This window comes from Drosophila mojavensis, unplaced genomic scaffold, assembly GCF_018153725.1.
Source record: "Drosophila mojavensis isolate 15081-1352.22 unplaced genomic scaffold, ASM1815372v1 contig_136, whole genome shotgun sequence".
NCBI lineage: Eukaryota > Metazoa > Arthropoda > Insecta > Diptera > Drosophilidae > Drosophila > Drosophila mojavensis.
The window spans coordinates 17,091,843-17,109,602 of NW_025318667.1; the positions used below are offsets into that span (position 1 = coordinate 17,091,843).

At 40.1% G+C, this 17,760-nt stretch overlaps 2 protein-coding genes across 8 annotated transcripts; both read right to left on the reverse strand.

Annotated features, from left to right (window-relative positions):
- Positions 1–1,694: 1,694 nt before the first annotated feature.
- On the reverse strand, positions 1,695–11,438 carry LOC6584040 (protein retinal degeneration B). 7 transcript variants are annotated; one of them, XR_004364415.2, is made up of 13 exons: positions 11,351–11,438; positions 10,575–10,719; positions 10,024–10,215; positions 9,530–9,940; positions 9,135–9,454; positions 8,472–8,510; positions 8,273–8,348; positions 6,987–8,201; positions 6,716–6,856; positions 5,682–6,649; positions 5,436–5,608; positions 2,852–3,483; positions 1,695–2,236 (listed from the first exon to the last, which is right to left on the reverse strand). XR_004364415.2 is itself a non-coding variant. In XM_015161335.3 (12 exons), exons 1-12 carry the CDS (start codon positions 11,426–11,428, stop codon positions 4,745–4,747), a joined length of 3,876 nt encoding a protein of 1,291 aa, XP_015016821.1. In that variant the 5' UTR covers positions 11,429–11,438; the 3' UTR covers positions 4,251–4,744. The 7 variants fall into 7 exon arrangements, 4 of the variants coding, with proteins under 4 accessions (XP_015016819.1, XP_015016821.1, XP_015016820.1 ...); XR_004364416.2 differs by having other exon boundaries at positions 2,852–4,011; XR_004364417.2 differs by lacking the exon at positions 8,472–8,510 and having other exon boundaries at positions 2,852–4,011.
- Positions 11,351–17,722, reverse strand: LOC122756771 (putative uncharacterized protein DDB_G0280331). Its single transcript, XM_044007228.1, has 2 exons — positions 17,636–17,722; positions 11,351–11,738 (listed from the first exon to the last, which is right to left on the reverse strand). Exons 1-2 carry the CDS (start codon positions 17,684–17,686, stop codon positions 11,607–11,609), a joined length of 183 nt encoding a protein of 60 aa, XP_043863163.1. The 5' UTR covers positions 17,687–17,722; the 3' UTR covers positions 11,351–11,606.
- Positions 17,723–17,760: the final 38 nt, after the last annotated feature.

Sequence of the window (17,760 nt, forward strand, 5' to 3'; positions counted from 1 at the left end):
TTTTAAACACGATATTATGGTCCTATGCGTTCATGCGCGATGTCAAAAATTGAAGCTTGCAAGTGCTGTAGTAAGATATTGATACCTACACAAATGCCACACCACCCCCCCGCCGCAGCGGCTTGGAAACCGTTCCAAATAATGTTCTTCTATGAGTAGGTCATGGATATAATAATTATATCCATCAGTTCCTTCCAAATTCAATTTTTCTCATCAGAAAAGACAACATGCTACCATTGGGTAGACCACGTCATATTCGCCCGGCCAAAATTAATGCGTATTTCTTTTCTCAGCATATCGACTGGTGTCTTTTTTTTTACATTCTGTTTCTTTAAGTAATTAACTTTCTTAATTGCTCTTTAGACCGTTGATAAGCTCGTCCTAACACTGATTTTAACCCTAATCTTGGTGGTCGATTCGTGGGAATTTGAAGCTTCTCGAACTAATGCTCTTCTATTTCCTTCTGAAATCACTTGATTATTGCCGCTTATATAGTTTTTTCCATAGTTTTCCCTATTTATAAGAAAATTGCCACTTAGTTTTCTGTTTTTTCCTGATTTTTCAGCAATTTTAATGGTTGCATAGTCTAGATTCAAAGTATGCCTCAATCTTTGATTTTCAACCAAAGATAAAACTGTTTCTTTACCCATACTATAAATATATTGAATACTTTGAGCTTCACAAAAAATTTGGTGAGTGTAATTGCCAAAATAACCAAGATATTTACAATTGCATTTGGGGGCGCTAATCTGATGACGCAAAATAAGTGCACACATTTTTTGCGAAAATAGAGAAGGATAGAAAATAAAACATAACGGGTTTTCACTCGCGGTTTTTTTTGGTATGAGAGACATCTCATATGATGATAATGAAATAAAAAAAAAAAACCAAGAAGTTGTGTGCAATAGGCAAAGAGAAAAACGTAAAAGAAAATGAGTGTAAGGGGGGCGCTAACCTGATGACGCGAAGTGTATATATATATATATATATATATACATATATATATATATATTGCATACATAAGTATATATGTGCTATATACATATATATATATATATGGTTCGCTTTTCATCAGGTAGCATTGAGTGTAGGATTACTTGAAGATTCTGTCATCAATATCAACGTATTCTATATACTCAATTATTGTTTATCACAAATGAGTGTCGGTTGTTTGTTTGTCTGTCTGTTTCTTGTTGCATCCGGCCTAAAGGTGGATAATGTCACATAAATATATGCATTACTCTCAACTATTTATATATATGTATATATATACATATATGTATGGTTCACGATATAACACTAACAGCTACTGAACTTTTAACGAATTCGCATTCCCAAATAGTTTTTTACATTTTTAATTTTGTTTTTTTTTTTTTTTTTTTTTATAAATATATATTATTTTTATATTATATATTCGTGTTTTTGTTTTGTTTTTAATGTTGCATAGTTGTTAAATAATTTTTTTAAGCTGCAGTAGAGAAAAACTATCACAATTATAGAGAGATTTCTAATGTGTTTCCTCAAGGACTCGAATTAGAAACAGATTGTTTTCCTTTGCATTTTGGAACAATTTCAATATATTTTTCATCTTTTTTCTTTAGCTTTACACATACACATATATATATATATATATTTATATATAATTATTTATAGAAATAGAATCTTTGTTGAGTAATTAATAATTGTTTCAGAAGCAATTTCAATATATATTTTATTTATTTAAACTGTTTGTTTTGTTTGGTTTCGGAAATGCATTGAATTTGTCGTTTGATTTTGCAACGCTTTTTACCTCTGCGAGCTACATAGAGCCGTTCTCTGAGCGAGATCTCTTTGTATTACCAACTGCAAGTTGTACTTAGCTTCAATTGTTATCAACATTCATGTTTTTATACCACATTTATTGAACTTTGTTCGCTTTGTTTTGTTTACTCTTTTTTTTTTTTTATTATTATTATTATTTTCATATGTATGTTAAACGGTTTAAATATATATGTATATATGTATGGGTTGACTTTGTTTTTTGTTATACAATTATAGCATATAAGCTCACATACTACATACATATACATAGGTGCCCACACATACATATTTATTTGTATATATATAAGCTGTTCATTAATTTTTTTCTTTTCCTTTTTGTTTCATTAATTTTGTGTGATTTGTTTTTGTTTTTACTCTTTATGTGGTTTGAAAAACCATCAAACAACAGGAGGAAACAGTCTTTCTTTCCAGGTACCTGAGAAATAGATATGAAAGGAAATTACAATTACTATATATTTTCAATTATATACAATATGAGTACATTTGTTCTGGTAAAGTAAAAAAAAAACTATTTGAACTAAATTTGTAAGATAAAGCTCCAATTATTTGCAATACTAGTATCAGTATTTATCCGTTTCATTTACAAATATTATTCCCTTGAGTTCATATTTGTAATTCTAAAAAAAAAAAAAAAAAAACAATCCTCATTTCTAATCGATCATCCGTACTCATCTATCTATATAGGAATTGAATTTTCAGTTGATTTATGACTAACAAATTTCGTTATTTCTACTATTGTATATATCTCCCTGAATTGATCTTGAAATAAGCATCAGTCGAAAAATTAGATCTCCAATTTTCGATTCGTTCGATAACTATTAATTTTTCTTCTTTATTTTCCAAATATCTTGAACTAAGCTAGCGGTGAATAATAAACGATTTTGAGACTCTATCCCAGCTATGCTAATACTCTAATATTTATTAAATCTTAACTCATTTGAATAAACAAGCTAGAAAGTTTTCTCCTATCGATTGACTTCATACTATAAATAACGGTAATTGCAGCTAGCTGCAATCGATATTTACTTACCGCGTGACACATTTGACTTTTGTTATATGTTGTACAATTGATTTAGTTTTTTTTTTTATCATTTTTGGAATTTTTCATGTATATATATATATATATATTTTGTATCTTGTATATTGTATATACACCATATACTATGTAGTTGGCTATATATTGCGCATAATATAACGGGCTTTATGTATATACACAGATGTTGCATATGGTGGCAATCGATGCTGAGATGTTGTTGTTGCTATTGTTGTTGTTGTTAAACTGCAACTAATGCTGATCCAATAGTATGTTTAGATGTCATCTAAACATGTACGAAGCGTTTTGTTTGATAGGTATATGCTGGTTTATTTATTATTATAAATATAGTTGATTGCTAGTTGCATGGCTTGTATTTGTGGGAGTTGCTGGTTGCGTTATATTAATCGATAGTTTTGCACATCGATATGCTATAAACTAAAATGCATTACTCATCACGCACACATTTGTCTCTAAGCTCACGCTCTCGCTATCTCTCTCTATCGCTTGTCTATTATGACGCTCTCTGTTAGGTTGCTCCTCTGCTGGGATCGATCTAGTGATGGCTCAGGTAGGTTTTGCGTTTAAGATAGCCACTGCGTATCGGCGATGATAGGCCCGTCTCATTGCTGCACATTTGAAACGATGTCAAGTTGACGATGCATTTGTGGCATGTTCGTGTGTGTGTGTATGTGTGTGTGTTGGGGTTTTGTGTAGATTCAATGGGAAAATGTTTGTAAAATAAAGTTTCACAAAGAGGGATTTTTTTTTTTTTTTTTTTTTTTGTGAAAAAAGAGACAGAGGAAAAGTTGAGAAAGATTTCAGTTGATTGCGTTTTTTCCAATTGTAGGCATAAATACTATATTTTTTCTTTTCCTTTTCATTTCTGTTTGCAGCCAGAGCACTGAATAACACAATGCTCCTCTAAAATGCATTAAAAGCATATCAAACAGATCAACTCAACTAAATATATTAATTTACGAACACTATACACCAAATTTGCATTTAGTATTTTCCTTTGATTTTTTTCTTCTTTCTTGTCTCTGTTTAATTTCTTGTGTTTGGTTTTATAACGGTTTATCTAATGCATCACGGTGTTGCATATCTACAGTGTTGGTAAACGTTTTTAAACTTCATTGGTAGCTTGTTCATGCAGCCTGTATTGATATACACACATTCACAATATATATATATTATAATCGGATTGGGTATGTGGGTGAATGTGTGCGAGACAGCGAGTGAGTGGTATGTGTGTGTGTATTGGTATACGTGTGTGTTGTGTGTGTGTGTGTTTGTGTGTGCAGATCGCATCAACGGCGAGCGGGTGGGCGTGACGTGTGACGGTAAGCGGTTTAAGCGTTGTTTATCACAAATCAAGAAACAATTAAAGAAAAGATACAATTCGAAATTATATTCTATGAAATATACATATGTATGTATGTATACAAATACTAAATGGGTAGTTAAGCATTTTTATTGTACATATATATATTTGCGATATATATAATTTGTGTCTAAATACACGTATACGTATGTGTGCTTGTTGCTTTTTGGCTAGATTTCGTCCCTGGTTTATTTTGTGCTTCAACAGATTTTTTCAGTTTTGTTCGCATTAATTACAATAACAATAATATCAATCCAAATCATATAATATAAAAAGCACTAATAAATACATATATATATATAAAGATATTCATACACATTTATCAAAATAAGAACAATATAATACTAGAACTTAGCATATGATAATACGGCATTTCAACTATCAAATAACTTAATAACAAAATAAAATATAATTTTCACTTTTCATTTTCTTTTGGTCGACTAGGCAAAGTTTTGTGTCTAGGACGGTTGGTCAGGGTCAGCGGGGCAGCGGGGTGATGTCAAGTATCAGGTATCGGGTGTTACAGCTGCAGAGTCACTCCAGTCCCACTCTTTGCCCTCGTTCAGCTGGCCAAGGCTGTTGCTGATGGGCGTGCCAGGGAGCTGTGGCACCTCGAACGCATTGCTGATCATTGAAATCATCGATGGATAGTGGGTGGATGGTGGAAGGCATTTGGAAGGAGATATGAGGCATGATTAAGTGACTCCGCGGTGTGCGTGAGAGAGAGAGACAGATAGAGCTTGGCTCGAATATAGTTAGCTGAGTTACAAACGACTTTTCACATGGCCAGGACGAAGGCGTTATTGTTGTACAGGACACACACTTAGAAATATGTATACGGTTAGGTCAGCACCGGACGGATGACGGGCTGAGCATGCGCCGTCTCGGCGGCTCAAACATAAGACAACATTTAAAGTAAACAATCAAACATAGGCGTAAGCAAACAAAGTAGTTAACAAACAACTTAAAATTATAATAATACAAAAATAAAGATGCACAAAACACCAAATACTTAGAATACAATTAGAGTTTCTAGAATGATTTTCGCCGATTAGGACTAACACATACACATACACATACATATGTACAATTTACTACATTGAGAGATGACACAAGACTCGGCCAGTGCAGCAGGGAGTCTCGTCTCACCCGCCATCGAGGGCCTGCAACATGGAGCAACAGGAAGGGAGCACCTACCTTCTGCGTCGCGGATTTGCCGACTGTCCCGGCAGATTGAAGCAGCCGCGCGGAATGACCATACGCGCATTGCCCTTAGCCGGACGGGAGCCACCGACGGCCTGCAGGCCAGCCAAGTGGGCGGCATAGCCCTCGCTGAGCACCGTGGCATTCGATTGCAGTTTCTTGCCCACCTGTTGGGCAGATGGGATATTATTAGTATCTTACTATATAGGTAGGAAGAGAGATCGGTAGGAGTTCGGATACCTTGCCCACAATGAAGATCTGTTCCGGCCGCATGCCCACATTGGTGTACACGCTAATATCCTTGCTGCTGCCGTAAGCGGCGGTAATTGAGATTCCATGGTTCTGCACGAGATTATTGAGATAGGCGGTCTTGTGGCCCAACGGATCGGTGGATAGGCCGTCGGCGAACGAAATCAGGCCGTGGGGAAAATTGTGCTGGCTGAGCCAGGAGACGACGCGCTGCTGCTGCATGTCCGGCCGTCCGGTAATGTAGATTAGCAGATAGCCCAGCTCCTGCCAATGGCGGCAGACATCGACGGCGCCAGCGCGCACCTTCGGATCACGCCCAGTCACCGACATGGATGCCGTGAAGGAGCCGTCAATGCTAAACACAACACACTCGGTCAACGGCGGCACCACAGCCATATAGCAGTCCACAGACGTGTGATCGCCGCGCACCACCATCTTGACCGGATAGATGCCATAGCCGAGAGACAAATGATCGGGAATGGTGTACGAGATGCGGCCATTTTTATCGGTCACTTCGGTGCTGAGGAATGTCCATTCGCCCGCCGGCGGGTCCTTCATAATGTGCACGTCCACCTTCTCGCCGTGCAGCGTGATCATGTCCAGCGGTCCGTACATGAATCGTGCATTCAATCGCTGCTCCCGTCCCTCCTGCACGATGACATCGTTGGCCCGATGATTGGCCGCCACATTCTTGAGCTTGACGGACGTGCGCTTCTTGATCCACTTCTCACGCGGCTGCCCCGGATGGAACGAAGCGTTGTCCTTGTCATCGTGGGAGCCCACAAACGGTATGCCCTCGAATTTGCCAATTTGCCGCAATATGAAGGCAATCACATCGGGACTCTCCCAATAGCTGGCATGGAATAGATGCGGCAGGGCATGTGCCGGGAAATTGCTCAGCCCCTCGGGACAATAAAGAGCGTAATCCAAACGCTTTGTGCCCCACCATTTGTTCTGAACTGCAATGCGAATGTGGTTGAAATCAGTTGGAGAGATTGGAGGATCATTAAAGAACTTGGACTTACGCGAGTGTATGGTGCTGAGCGAGACATTCTCAATGAGGCCCGAGATGGTGCTCTGCATGGATGCATCGGAGAGTCGTCGGCCCGCAGAGAGCAAATTATTGCCGTCGTTAAAGTGCTGCGGATGCGATTGTATTACCTCCACTGCATCAAAAGGAACGAGAGAGCGATGTAAGATAAAAAGAGAGAGAGAGAGAGAGACACACATCATGTGTTACTGTAATTCATGTGACAAAGAGAGAGAGAGGGAGAGGGAGAGGGAGAGTCTACTCACATAAATGCAACGGCTGTCCATTGCCCAGCGGATATTTAGCATAGCGCGGCACATTCACCGGCGACAAAATGGAGAAGCGTGCACTCAGCAGGGGCTCCAAGCGTGAGGCAATCGGGTCGGTTGGATGGAACAGATTGTACACCTGATGGCAATTGGGGCGGGCCAGGGCGGTCTTTGAGTCGTGCAGCTTCCGTGCGGCCAGGACCACCGACAGCGGTGAGCCGAACATGAAAAAGTCGCTGACCTCAAAGTCCAGCTTGGTGGCACGCGAATCGCTGGAGGAGCTGGAGCGACGACGTCGCGGCGATGGTGCCACCAGCAAACGTTTCGCATCCAAGTCGGAGTCAATGAAGCGCTCATCGTCATCCATGCGCGACATGCGACTACAATCGCCAGCGCCAGTGCCAGCGCCGCCGGCTTGGCTGTGGCCGGCGGCCTGCGACGGATTGCCGGCATTCGGCTGGCTGCCGTTGGAGCGACAGAGAGCCTCATAGGCCAGCAGTGAGCCCATGGAGTCGCCCAGCATGACCACCTGGCCCGAGAAGCCGTGGCCCTCCTCCGACTTAAGGAACTCATGATAGACAATATTGGCAGCGGCCACCGTCTTGTTCACCGTCTCCTGGAATTCGGGCGAGGCCACGGCCAGCAGCGGTATGGCTCCGATGGGCACATCCGCTATATTGGGTATGTCCGCGGCCGAGGGCGACGCGTCAAACGAATACGGACTGAGGCTCGACAGTATGCCCAGGGCATCCGTGCAAATCGAAGGGCATGGCACCATCTTAATAGTCAAGTGCGTCAAGAGGCTGGGATAGTGCTGGCGCATGACGGCCTCGAAGGAGCCCTTAAAGGTGGTCACATCCGACTTCTTGGCGGTCAGCTCACTGGCCGCATCCAGAACGCTGCCGGCGTGCACCACCAGCATCAGTATGGTTGTGGGGCAAGAGGGCGTGCTCGGCGAGCCCGGCGGCGACGAGTCGTGACTGCGATCGATGCTGGCCGAGGAGCGCAGCTGACGCTTATTGCCGCGCTCCGATGCGACGCGCATCAGAAAGTCCTGATTGAATATGCTGTCATCCTGCTTGTGGCGCCCGGCCACGCTGCCAGCACCACCGCTGCCACTGGAGCTGCCGCCATGCGGTGGCGGACTGTCGTCGCCCTCGCCCAACAGCTCCAGTGAGCTCCACTTGGCCAGCGAGTTGGTCTCATTTGTGTCTGCAAAGTGCGAGCATTAATCGAAGCTGCATAGAGAGCCGGGAGATCGAGATCGAGATCGAACGACTCACCCAAGCAATCGAAGAACTCTTCATCCGAGTTCGATTTGGAGTCCACTTCCAGACGTTCCATGCGCCAGTTGGCCACCTAGGAAACCACAAACGGTAATCATTAATAATTGCCCAACCGGAAACTCTGGAGTTGAGCTGCCCTCATACGGTAATTGTGGTCAACTAGGGTCCTAAATGCTGGAGCTGGATCGCAACTTACATGACGGCGTACTGCTGGCTTGCCATGCGCTTTTTTCGACTGCTCAATATCGGGTCGGTTACGTTTCATATATCATTTAATCGGTATTCGGTATTCGGTTTTCGGTGTTGAGTGTTTTGTGGTGGTTGTTGATTGGATTTGATTTTGTATGACAAGAGCAAATCAAAGATTATTTATATGGTGAATCACACACACACAAACACACACACACATACACGCACACACAGAGAGTTAGAGGAAACAAAGAAACACACATATACATACATATGTAGATCGAATTTGCATTTCAATATTTGCACTAATCATAAAGCCAATAAACTCAAAATTTGAATTCAATGCAAACTCCATTTGTTTATCAGTTTAATAAGCAACGAAACAGGTGATAAAATAACTGATAATTGTGCTTCATTATGAAAATATATATATATAGAGCATTTCAACTGCAGACTTGGCATTGGGTGGACGATGTTTATAGACAAATGAGATGTTTTGGGGACAACAAAAATCTGTTGCCATGCAATCGAGGATGGGCATAGATCCCAAAAACAAATGTGAGAGGACAATGGAGTCTATGCACTGGATGGGACAATGAACAGTAGCTCTGCTCTGCGAGTGCAGCATCAGTTGAATAGATGTGGACAGCTGCGATGGCGCCTTGCTCACCTGCAGGTCAAAGCTGTGCGCAGATCCCACGGGCGAATGCAGGGCGCCCTTCGAGCCGAACTTGGCCTTGTTGGCCAGCTGAATGCTTTGGGAGCGGGAACGTTGATTGCCACTGGTCTGGGCACCCAGCTCCACATTGGTGCCGACGCCATCCTCATCCTCGTCATCGTCGTCCTCATCGTCCTCATCTGAACTGGCTTCGGCGCTCGGCGGCTGCTGGGTGACAATGGGCGGCACAGCCGGCGCTGATTTATTGCGCTCACTCGTGCCCGATGCGGGGGCTGCGGTGGCGCTGCTCATATATGGCTCCGAGGTGCTGTCTGTGGGTCGCAAAGATGGAATAATCGAGATATTAGCACGACTGCTCGATAATGTCATCGAAGGTCTCTGCTTACCATCGCTGCACTCCTCCCCTCCGCCCATTTTCTTAGCTAGAGCCAGCTGCGTCTGGCGCTCCAGCTCGCGTATGTCCTCAATGGTGAGGCCGTGCCATTCGTCTTGCCACGCCCAGGCCTGGCGATGGGCCCGCAGCATTGTCTTCCGCAGCGCCACATCGTGTATGAACTTCTCCAGCTTGGTCTGCATGCCCCAATAGCGGAATTCGACGCGACAGATCTTATAGGCCGTCATCAGGGACATATTGCGGGACGTCGGCTGCTTCTTGCCCTTCACCTCGCGCCAGTACTCCTCCAGCCAATCATCGCCCAGCGGGCCACGGCCCGTCTTCTCTGATACAAAATACTTGGGATCCTCCTCCTTCACGTAATCGCCGCCCCACAGCTGATCCTTGACAATATCAATCACATCTTTCCGGAATACAGGAAGATGAAGAAGCAGTAATGTCAATAAATCAAAATTTCTCAATCACAATTCGATTTGAGAGACTCACCCACAACGCGATTGCGCAGATCGCTGCCCGATAGCTGGAATACATTATCCTGGTACCCATTGTCCGGATGGTAATAGGTCTCGATATCCAGTGAGAATTTCTCCACAAAGGGACAGGTGTAGCGTGTGCGCGTATACGGATAGGCATTCCATGCCTCCTCCTCAACGGTCAAAGCGCTCTTTGGTAATAAGCCTAGGGAAATTATAGGAAATATTATTTCACAACTGGTTCTATATGAAAATTACTTTATTTCTATTATATTTCTTGACTTTTCAAATAGTAAACAGATATAATTAGACATAGTCTAGGGGGTAACTTGCAAATCAATAAGGATTATCGATTATCGATTGATTAGCTGACAACGATTCAAGCTCTATTAGTTACTGAGACAGGACACAGCACATGGTTCTGTGTATAGATATTATAGAATATATGTATATACATATATGCTCTAGACTATATTATATTTTTAGTTTATGTATATATGTTCTCAAATATATATAGCTATCTCTGTCTACTCGTTCACAGGAAATCTCTCTAAGTCCACTTACTTTTTATCCAGCCCGGCAAGTGACTGCCCACGTGATAAATCTTTTTCGTGTACTGCCCATTGCCTCCGGGTCCATCTTTGTAGGGCTCATTGATTATGATTTCAACTCCGCTGCCTTCGCCATGGCTTTCCTCTCGGCTCTTTTTCTGTAAGAAGGGAAATACAGGAAATTAATAATGTCAATCCGAAATTGTAAAATCTTATATAAATATTATACTAATCACTTTAATACCGTTTGAATAGGTACTAATGATACTTTTAGTATTAGGAAATGCTAGTGCTAATTCTATTGGAAATATCTATTCCAAGACTAATAATAATACTAACTAATATATGTAAAAATTATACTAACAAAAAATTTTAAGCAATAATAATAATAATAATGCTAATATATATACCTATAATAATAAGAATACTAATGCATATTTTATATTATTATAATAATACTCATTGTAATGGATTTTTTCCGCATCTAGTATAGATGAATATATGAACTATGCTAATACTAATATATTTAATACTAAAAATGCTAATAATAATATAAATTCCGAAATACGAATAAATATCATAAGAAAACTAATACTAATAATAGCAATATTAATATATATGTATACCTATAATGATAATACTAATATCATATACAGTTGATTAGTGTTAATATCAATAATAGGACTAATTATATTGGATTTTCTTCCGCATCTACGAAAGATCAAATTATCAGCTATCATCAATCTTCATAATGCTCTCTATAGATAGAGTTAAGCCCTATCAACTTACCGCTATCATATACAGCTGGGCAATCCGGTACTCCTCGACGGTGAGGGGCAGTGGTATACGGTACTCTTTGATCAACATGTTTGCAGGTTATATATATTTGTTTGTTGCCTATATAATTTGTTGTTATTTATTTATGTTTTTATGCTTTTTGGTCAGCGTCTTTGGTGTATTACGGCGGGTTTTAATTCTTCTGAACTTCTCTCGCCTAAGCAGGCTTTCTGTCGCTTTCTGATGGATTTTTGTTCGCTTCAGGCAATCATCGGTCGCTGTTGTTGCTGTTGTTGTTGTTGTTGTTAAAGCTGCTGTTGCTATTATTATTATGTTGGCTATTGTTGTTGCCAGTGGTGTTTGTGCTGCGCATGGCTGAGGCGTTGCTGGCGTCTATGACCTGAAAATGTGGCAAGGTTGGATTACAATTTTGGCCTGGGGGCTGCCAGGCGTTGCGGCCCTAGGGGTCCACCATGTTGTGTATGTGTGGCCATTGCCTTAGCTAATTGCTATGGCTTCCGTGTAATGTGCAGCAATATGTGCGCTCTAAAATGCAAACTACCATTCATTTCGCCCCACTGTACCACCGGCCGTCGCCCAAGGAGAGCAAGCTAAATGTCCCAGCACTCGGACAATCTCTGGCTGTCACACGGAACACTTTGCGCTGTCTATCAGAGCTAACGAAGCACAATGAAAATGGGAATTGAAAATCTATGAAAAGGTCACCTCGTGGCTCAGCTCACAGTGTATTATGGAAAGCCAAAAGAAAATGTGTGAAAGCTGCTCGACTTGCAGATATGCTGTACGACAATATCGACTCAATAAATATCTCGGGCTTTGCAAGTCTTATATTTCAATTTTATTTATTATTTTTGCTCCAATTATAAATGTAAATTTGACAAAATTTTTAAATCCATAAACAACTTCTACATTAATTAGTTATCAATTCCATTTCACTTCCTTGTAACTAATTGCTAGAACATTTCATTAATCTACAGGGCATACACAAAGTAGTTAAAACTGCTCGACTTGCAGATATGCTGTATTAGCAAAAAAGTTAATTTTTAATTCTCTTTAAATTTTCAACATTTCTCTTCATTATTTATACGTATATAAATTATCTTCTTCTTCTTCTATATAAATAATATTTTATTAAATATATGCAAATTCCTTTTCAACTCATTACACCCATTGGCCTGAAAATACAATTTCCATACAGGGTATGGCAAGAGCATCACTTGAAGTGAATTTGGTTTATCGTGCATAATTTTTGTATTTCTTTTTTTTCTGTTACCTTGAACCGCTTTGCTAATTGGATTTATTGTTGACTACCGACAACAGTACAAAAACAAAGAGAACCGAGAACCGAGCCCCGTAAGCTGCCCTGGCCTCTCCCCCTCCACCTGCCCGTGGTTGTGGCTGTCACCGCTTGACCTACTCGATAAACAAAGAAAGCCAGTAAGAGTACTCGAAATTGGGAGTGGCCGATTAGCAGATACCCTATATGCTTAATGCCCCAAATGGCCAAGGGCCACAATGAGCATGCTCAAGTCATTTCGATGCTCACAGGTTATCGATAACTTATCGATGTACATATGAATATACAAATAGACAGGCATTGAATGAGTTTCTCTCTGACTAATTTATTCCATCTATTATATGCTTGTTGTGTTTTTACCCATATGCAGTAACTGTCACAGTTATTGCCATGACTGATCCATGTCTAAGCCACTTGTTGCACATATGTTTTGCTTCGCTTTAATAATGTAATCGATCCGCTGACGAGTACGACATCATTACATGTTGATCGCCGTGATAATTCACAATTTGAGCCAAATGCTTAGCTATGCAGTTAATGGTCCCGCTGAGTGCGGGGCAATAAAGATAAAACCGTAAACAACGATTGCGATTAATGGGATGACTTACGGTCTAGACAATTGAAATACCTGAAATATTAGTGAAATAAGTGTTTCGAGATTGCAAACTGGAAACTGGAAACGGTTAAAGTAAACTTAACCTTTGATACCGTAAGGTCGTAGCCCTAATACGCGTTTGTCGCTTTTTATTATATTCCATTTTTCGGTCAATGTCTAAGCAAAGGTTGCACTTGACTCATTTCTCAATACCAAGTACGAGGTAAAGTCAAAAGCAATTCCCATTGACGGCGCTATAAAGATTACGAAGTACCAAGAGATTAACGATATACGATCTATTTTTAGATTATACACATATCTAGTCACTACATGAACTAGTTTATCTATAGCTAAATAGATAATAAATTATTCATTTTCAGCTATACCCAGAGTCTGAGGCGTGGCATCATGTCTGTGAATGTAATATGAAACCGTTGGCTTTGGGGACGTGCTCATGGGCCCCACCTTTCCACTGATCCACAGCTCCTTTATGAGCGTACATATATAAAGTTGTAATATACTCTTTATCGCTTCATTGTATTATGCCTGATAATTTCTGCACTTGAAATGAAATATTGGATGGACTTTCAACTGGAAATTCATAAGGTATTGCATTTAGAATGCTCTTGTCATGTCTTCCAGAGGCGATATCAGGTATTAGAAACTTATAATAAACCCAGCAGAGGTTAAATTGATAGAATCAGATTATAACTTCCAAAGGAGTTTCTATATGCTGCTACAACTAAAGTACTCTAAAGTTGAAATAAACCCATCTCCTTATATTTTCATATATTTCATATATTTAAATGTTTTTGACATGCTGAGCTCGATTTAAAAAAGAAAAAAAATACAGAAATTCGCATAAATCCATTATGTTGTATCTTTTTATTTCATTTCAATTAATCGAATCAGAGTATTTATTGTATATTTTCTATTTTGACATATTAAATCCAATAAATAATCAGAAATTCGAACAAACCCATCACAATATTTTTCATTTCAATCAACAGAGTTAGACTATAAATTTTCGAGGATTTTCGACATATTGAGCCCGGATTAGGTAATCCGAAATTTGCATAAATTGTATTATCTTTTATTATTAATAGAATGATACCTTTGACATTCTATAAAAAGTATCCAAACAATTCTGAGTATATTCAAGTTCAAATCTCTTCCAAACTGATGTGAATATAGCGGAATGGTATAGTGTAATGCTTGAATAACTGGATTATGTTATTCTCAAGGCCTAAGGTATTGCTGGCATATCTGCACTATGTTATTTATTATTGACATTGTGATTTGCTCAGCATTTAAAATGTTTATAGAGCCTTGCAAGTGTATCATATATGAACATATAAACGTATCGATATTCAGGCCTAGTCACCTAATGGACTTGGCCTTGCCTGCAGGCCACTTTACGGCTGTCTCTGCCAATTGGAACTTAATTAATGGACATTTCATGATTGACAATGTTGTATTGCTTTGCATTTCCCTTTGCCATTGCCATTGCTTTTGCCGCTGCCTTTGCCTTTACCACTGGCTTTCGAGCACCCACATAATATAACTGTCCATCATGCCCACGCCCATGCCGAAGCCCGCCCCAGCTGCAAACATCATGTGTTGGACGTGTGCCCACTGAAAGGAGGCACAAAAGCAGTAATCAATAATTATGAGGGACAACGAAAGCGACAGCGTTTGAATGGTAGAAGGCATTAGGGAGGAAAATAGATACACAGAACCTATATATACACGCATTCATACACAATATGTATATACATACATATAGAGCATTTCGTAATAGATCTCAAGATTCATGGGAATCGAACATGGATGACAACTTAATATAAGTTCTTTACAGTCCTTTAACTGATATGTGCTCTAAGTTAGATACAATATCTCAGCTAAGCATATTTTCAGTAATTTTTGTTAACTGAATGTCAATATTTAATTAGTGAGTTTCATTTATACAATAAACTTTAAAGTCTCTGTTATAAAATGTTATAAAAATGCGAGTATGATTAGATGATGAAGAGGTTTTTCTGTACATCAAGGAATTAGTCTATTCTTTTCATTTTGTTTACTAAATTGCCCTTCAATAAAAGAGGTAAATCTTTCATAGCCATAGAAGATTTATATAATGTAATTGATATACATGAGAGATAAGAAATCTTATTTTCGTGCTACAAAGAGAGAGAATTCAAAAAATATCTTAGCAGATATCAGAACAGATGTTTGTCTGATTATGCCCCGTTATAAAGGAGAATAACAAAATTGAGTAAATAAATATGTGCACAGATAGACAGACCAGCAGACATACAGACGGACAGACAAATAGGCATACGTACATATAAATATACTAGTTATTTTTGCCGTGTATAAATCTGTGCACTTTGCACGTAACATGAGAGCGGGTCGTGTTTATAGCCTGTCTGTCATTCTACAGTTTGTTTTGTGACGATCAAGTGTGTGTCAAGCGGGTTGGAAGAGTTCGCAGCAGGAAATTTGGGAGGCAGCAGCAGTAACAGCAAAAACAGCAACAGCAGCAAATAAAACTGCGAATATTATAAGGTGTGTGACAGCAACAAAGTGTGCATAGCAACGGTGAAACGAAACAAACAACAATATGAAAATGCACGTAGTGCGCTTACATACACACACACACACACACACACACACACACACACACACACACACACACACACACACACACACACAGAGTCGCAGGACAGAATGGAAAAGCAGAAGTGGTAAAAGCGCAAAAAATTACAAACTTGATGCTGGGCCCCGTTTTTAATGCCTGATTATGTTATTGTTTGCACGCTTTGCTGCTTGATGAATAAATTGCCACAGTAATTGGACGCAAGCAAATGTAAAAAATACATAACAACAACAGAAATGAAGAAAACCCCAAAAAGCGCAAACGGTATTAAGCGTTGAGTTGCCGCTATGCCGACTATTCAGGCAGAAATAATTGAATGTGAAAGGCCCGGAAGTAAAATAATGAATGAGAGTGTGTGTGACAGAGAGAGACAGCGCCAAAGAGCGAGAGTGCTGGAGTATCAGTAACTCAGCTTACTGTCAATAAGGAGGAAGACGAAGAAGCTGCAGAAAGAGAGTTGTCTTATATGTATGGGTGATCATTAGCTGTGCTCTTCGCTGTTGCATTTCGCACTCCTTGCATAAGTGTGCGTATATGCAAGAGCGAAGCCGAATTTGCACACATACACACACAAGCACAGCCATAACGACGGTGGTGGTAAAGGCAATGCAAAGGTTAACGGCGCATGCAGCAGCAACGAAAACCAACAGAAAGTGGACAAGCGTTGACACTCTCACACACACACATACACACGTACTCAGAGACGCACAGTCACTAATAAGAGATAGAGGAGGCAAAGGCACGCAAATACAATTACGTATACGAGTGTTACTCGCAGAGGTCGAGCGCTCGCTCTCTGTGCACACCTGTGGCGCGCTTTATGTTTATTAATAATTTATAAATATAACAACAACAGAAGCAGCAGCAGAAGCGGCCAATAACAACAACCATGGTGATGGTCCAAGCGTACGCACTCAATATACATAATTTAGCCCTAGGCTCAAAGCAGCCAACCACAACAAGACAAAAACAAAACAAAAAACCAAAATCAAGTATAGAACGCTTTAGTCAGTCGCAAATTTCTGCAAAACAGTTGCTCAGTTGTGACAAAACAGACAAATTATTTTATTATTTATTTATTATTATTATTACAATTTTCTAATTGAGCTAAATCATTGTTTAATGGAGCTTGAAAGCTGTATAAAGTAATAGCTGTATAAATAATGACGGCTAAGTGGATGCACCAATATACTCTGCTACGCGTTTCGCGAGCGAGTATGACTATCATCAACGGACGAAAAAGAATTAAAAAAAAGAACAAAAAAAAAATCACAAGCACAAGAGAACATTTCAATGATACAACTGGGAGCCGCAAAACATTAAATTTCAGCTGTGCCTCGTTTTGGGAGCTTAAATCAAATCACACGAAAATGTGTGAGGTCGTCTAGTCACGCAAAGAAAACCGTGAAAAACCATATTGGACTGGAAAAGCTAAGCCGAAAGCAGAAAATTTAAATGCCATAATCTAGTAGAAAATTCTTATCACACACACACACACACACACTGTATGTATGTATGTATGTATTTATGCATGTACGTGTACGCGCGCACGCATACATACGCATGAGTAGTGCATATGTACGCACGTGTATTGCATATACATATATACGCACGACACAAGTTTGTGTGTGTGTGTGTGTGTGTGCTGGTGTTGCATGCCTTTTAGTAGTTTGTTGCTGTTGTTGTTGTTGGTGCTGGTGTTGGTGTTGGTGCTGAGATAGAAACCTTGGGAGCTGGAGAGAGCAAAGCTCGAGTCCAGGGTCTGAGCTTACGCATTTACGTTTACGTGCTCACAGCCAAACAACCACCCACCCATCAGCACACTGCATCACACATTATTCCGTTATCCT

Coding starts and splice junctions, on each gene's coding strand:
- LOC6584040 (XM_015161335.3), bottom strand. CDS start 11,428: ATGTTGATCAAAGAGTACCGTATACCACTGCCCCTCACCGTCGAGGAG. Junction 9,941..10,023: donor TCTGCGCAATCGCGTTGTGG/GTGAGTCTCTCA, acceptor TATTCCGGAAAG/ATGTGATTGATATTGTCAAG. Junction 6,650..6,715: donor GCTCAGCACCATACACTCGC/GTAAGTCCAAGT, acceptor TTCGCATTGCAG/TTCAGAACAAATGGTGGGGC.
- LOC122756771 (XM_044007228.1), bottom strand. CDS start 17,686: ATGCGTAAGCTCAGACCCTGGACTCGAGCTTTGCTCTCTCCAGCTCCC. Junction 11,739..17,635: donor TGCTCTCTCCAGCTCCCAAG/GTTTCTATCTCA, acceptor CCACATTTTCAG/GTCATAGACGCCAGCAACGC.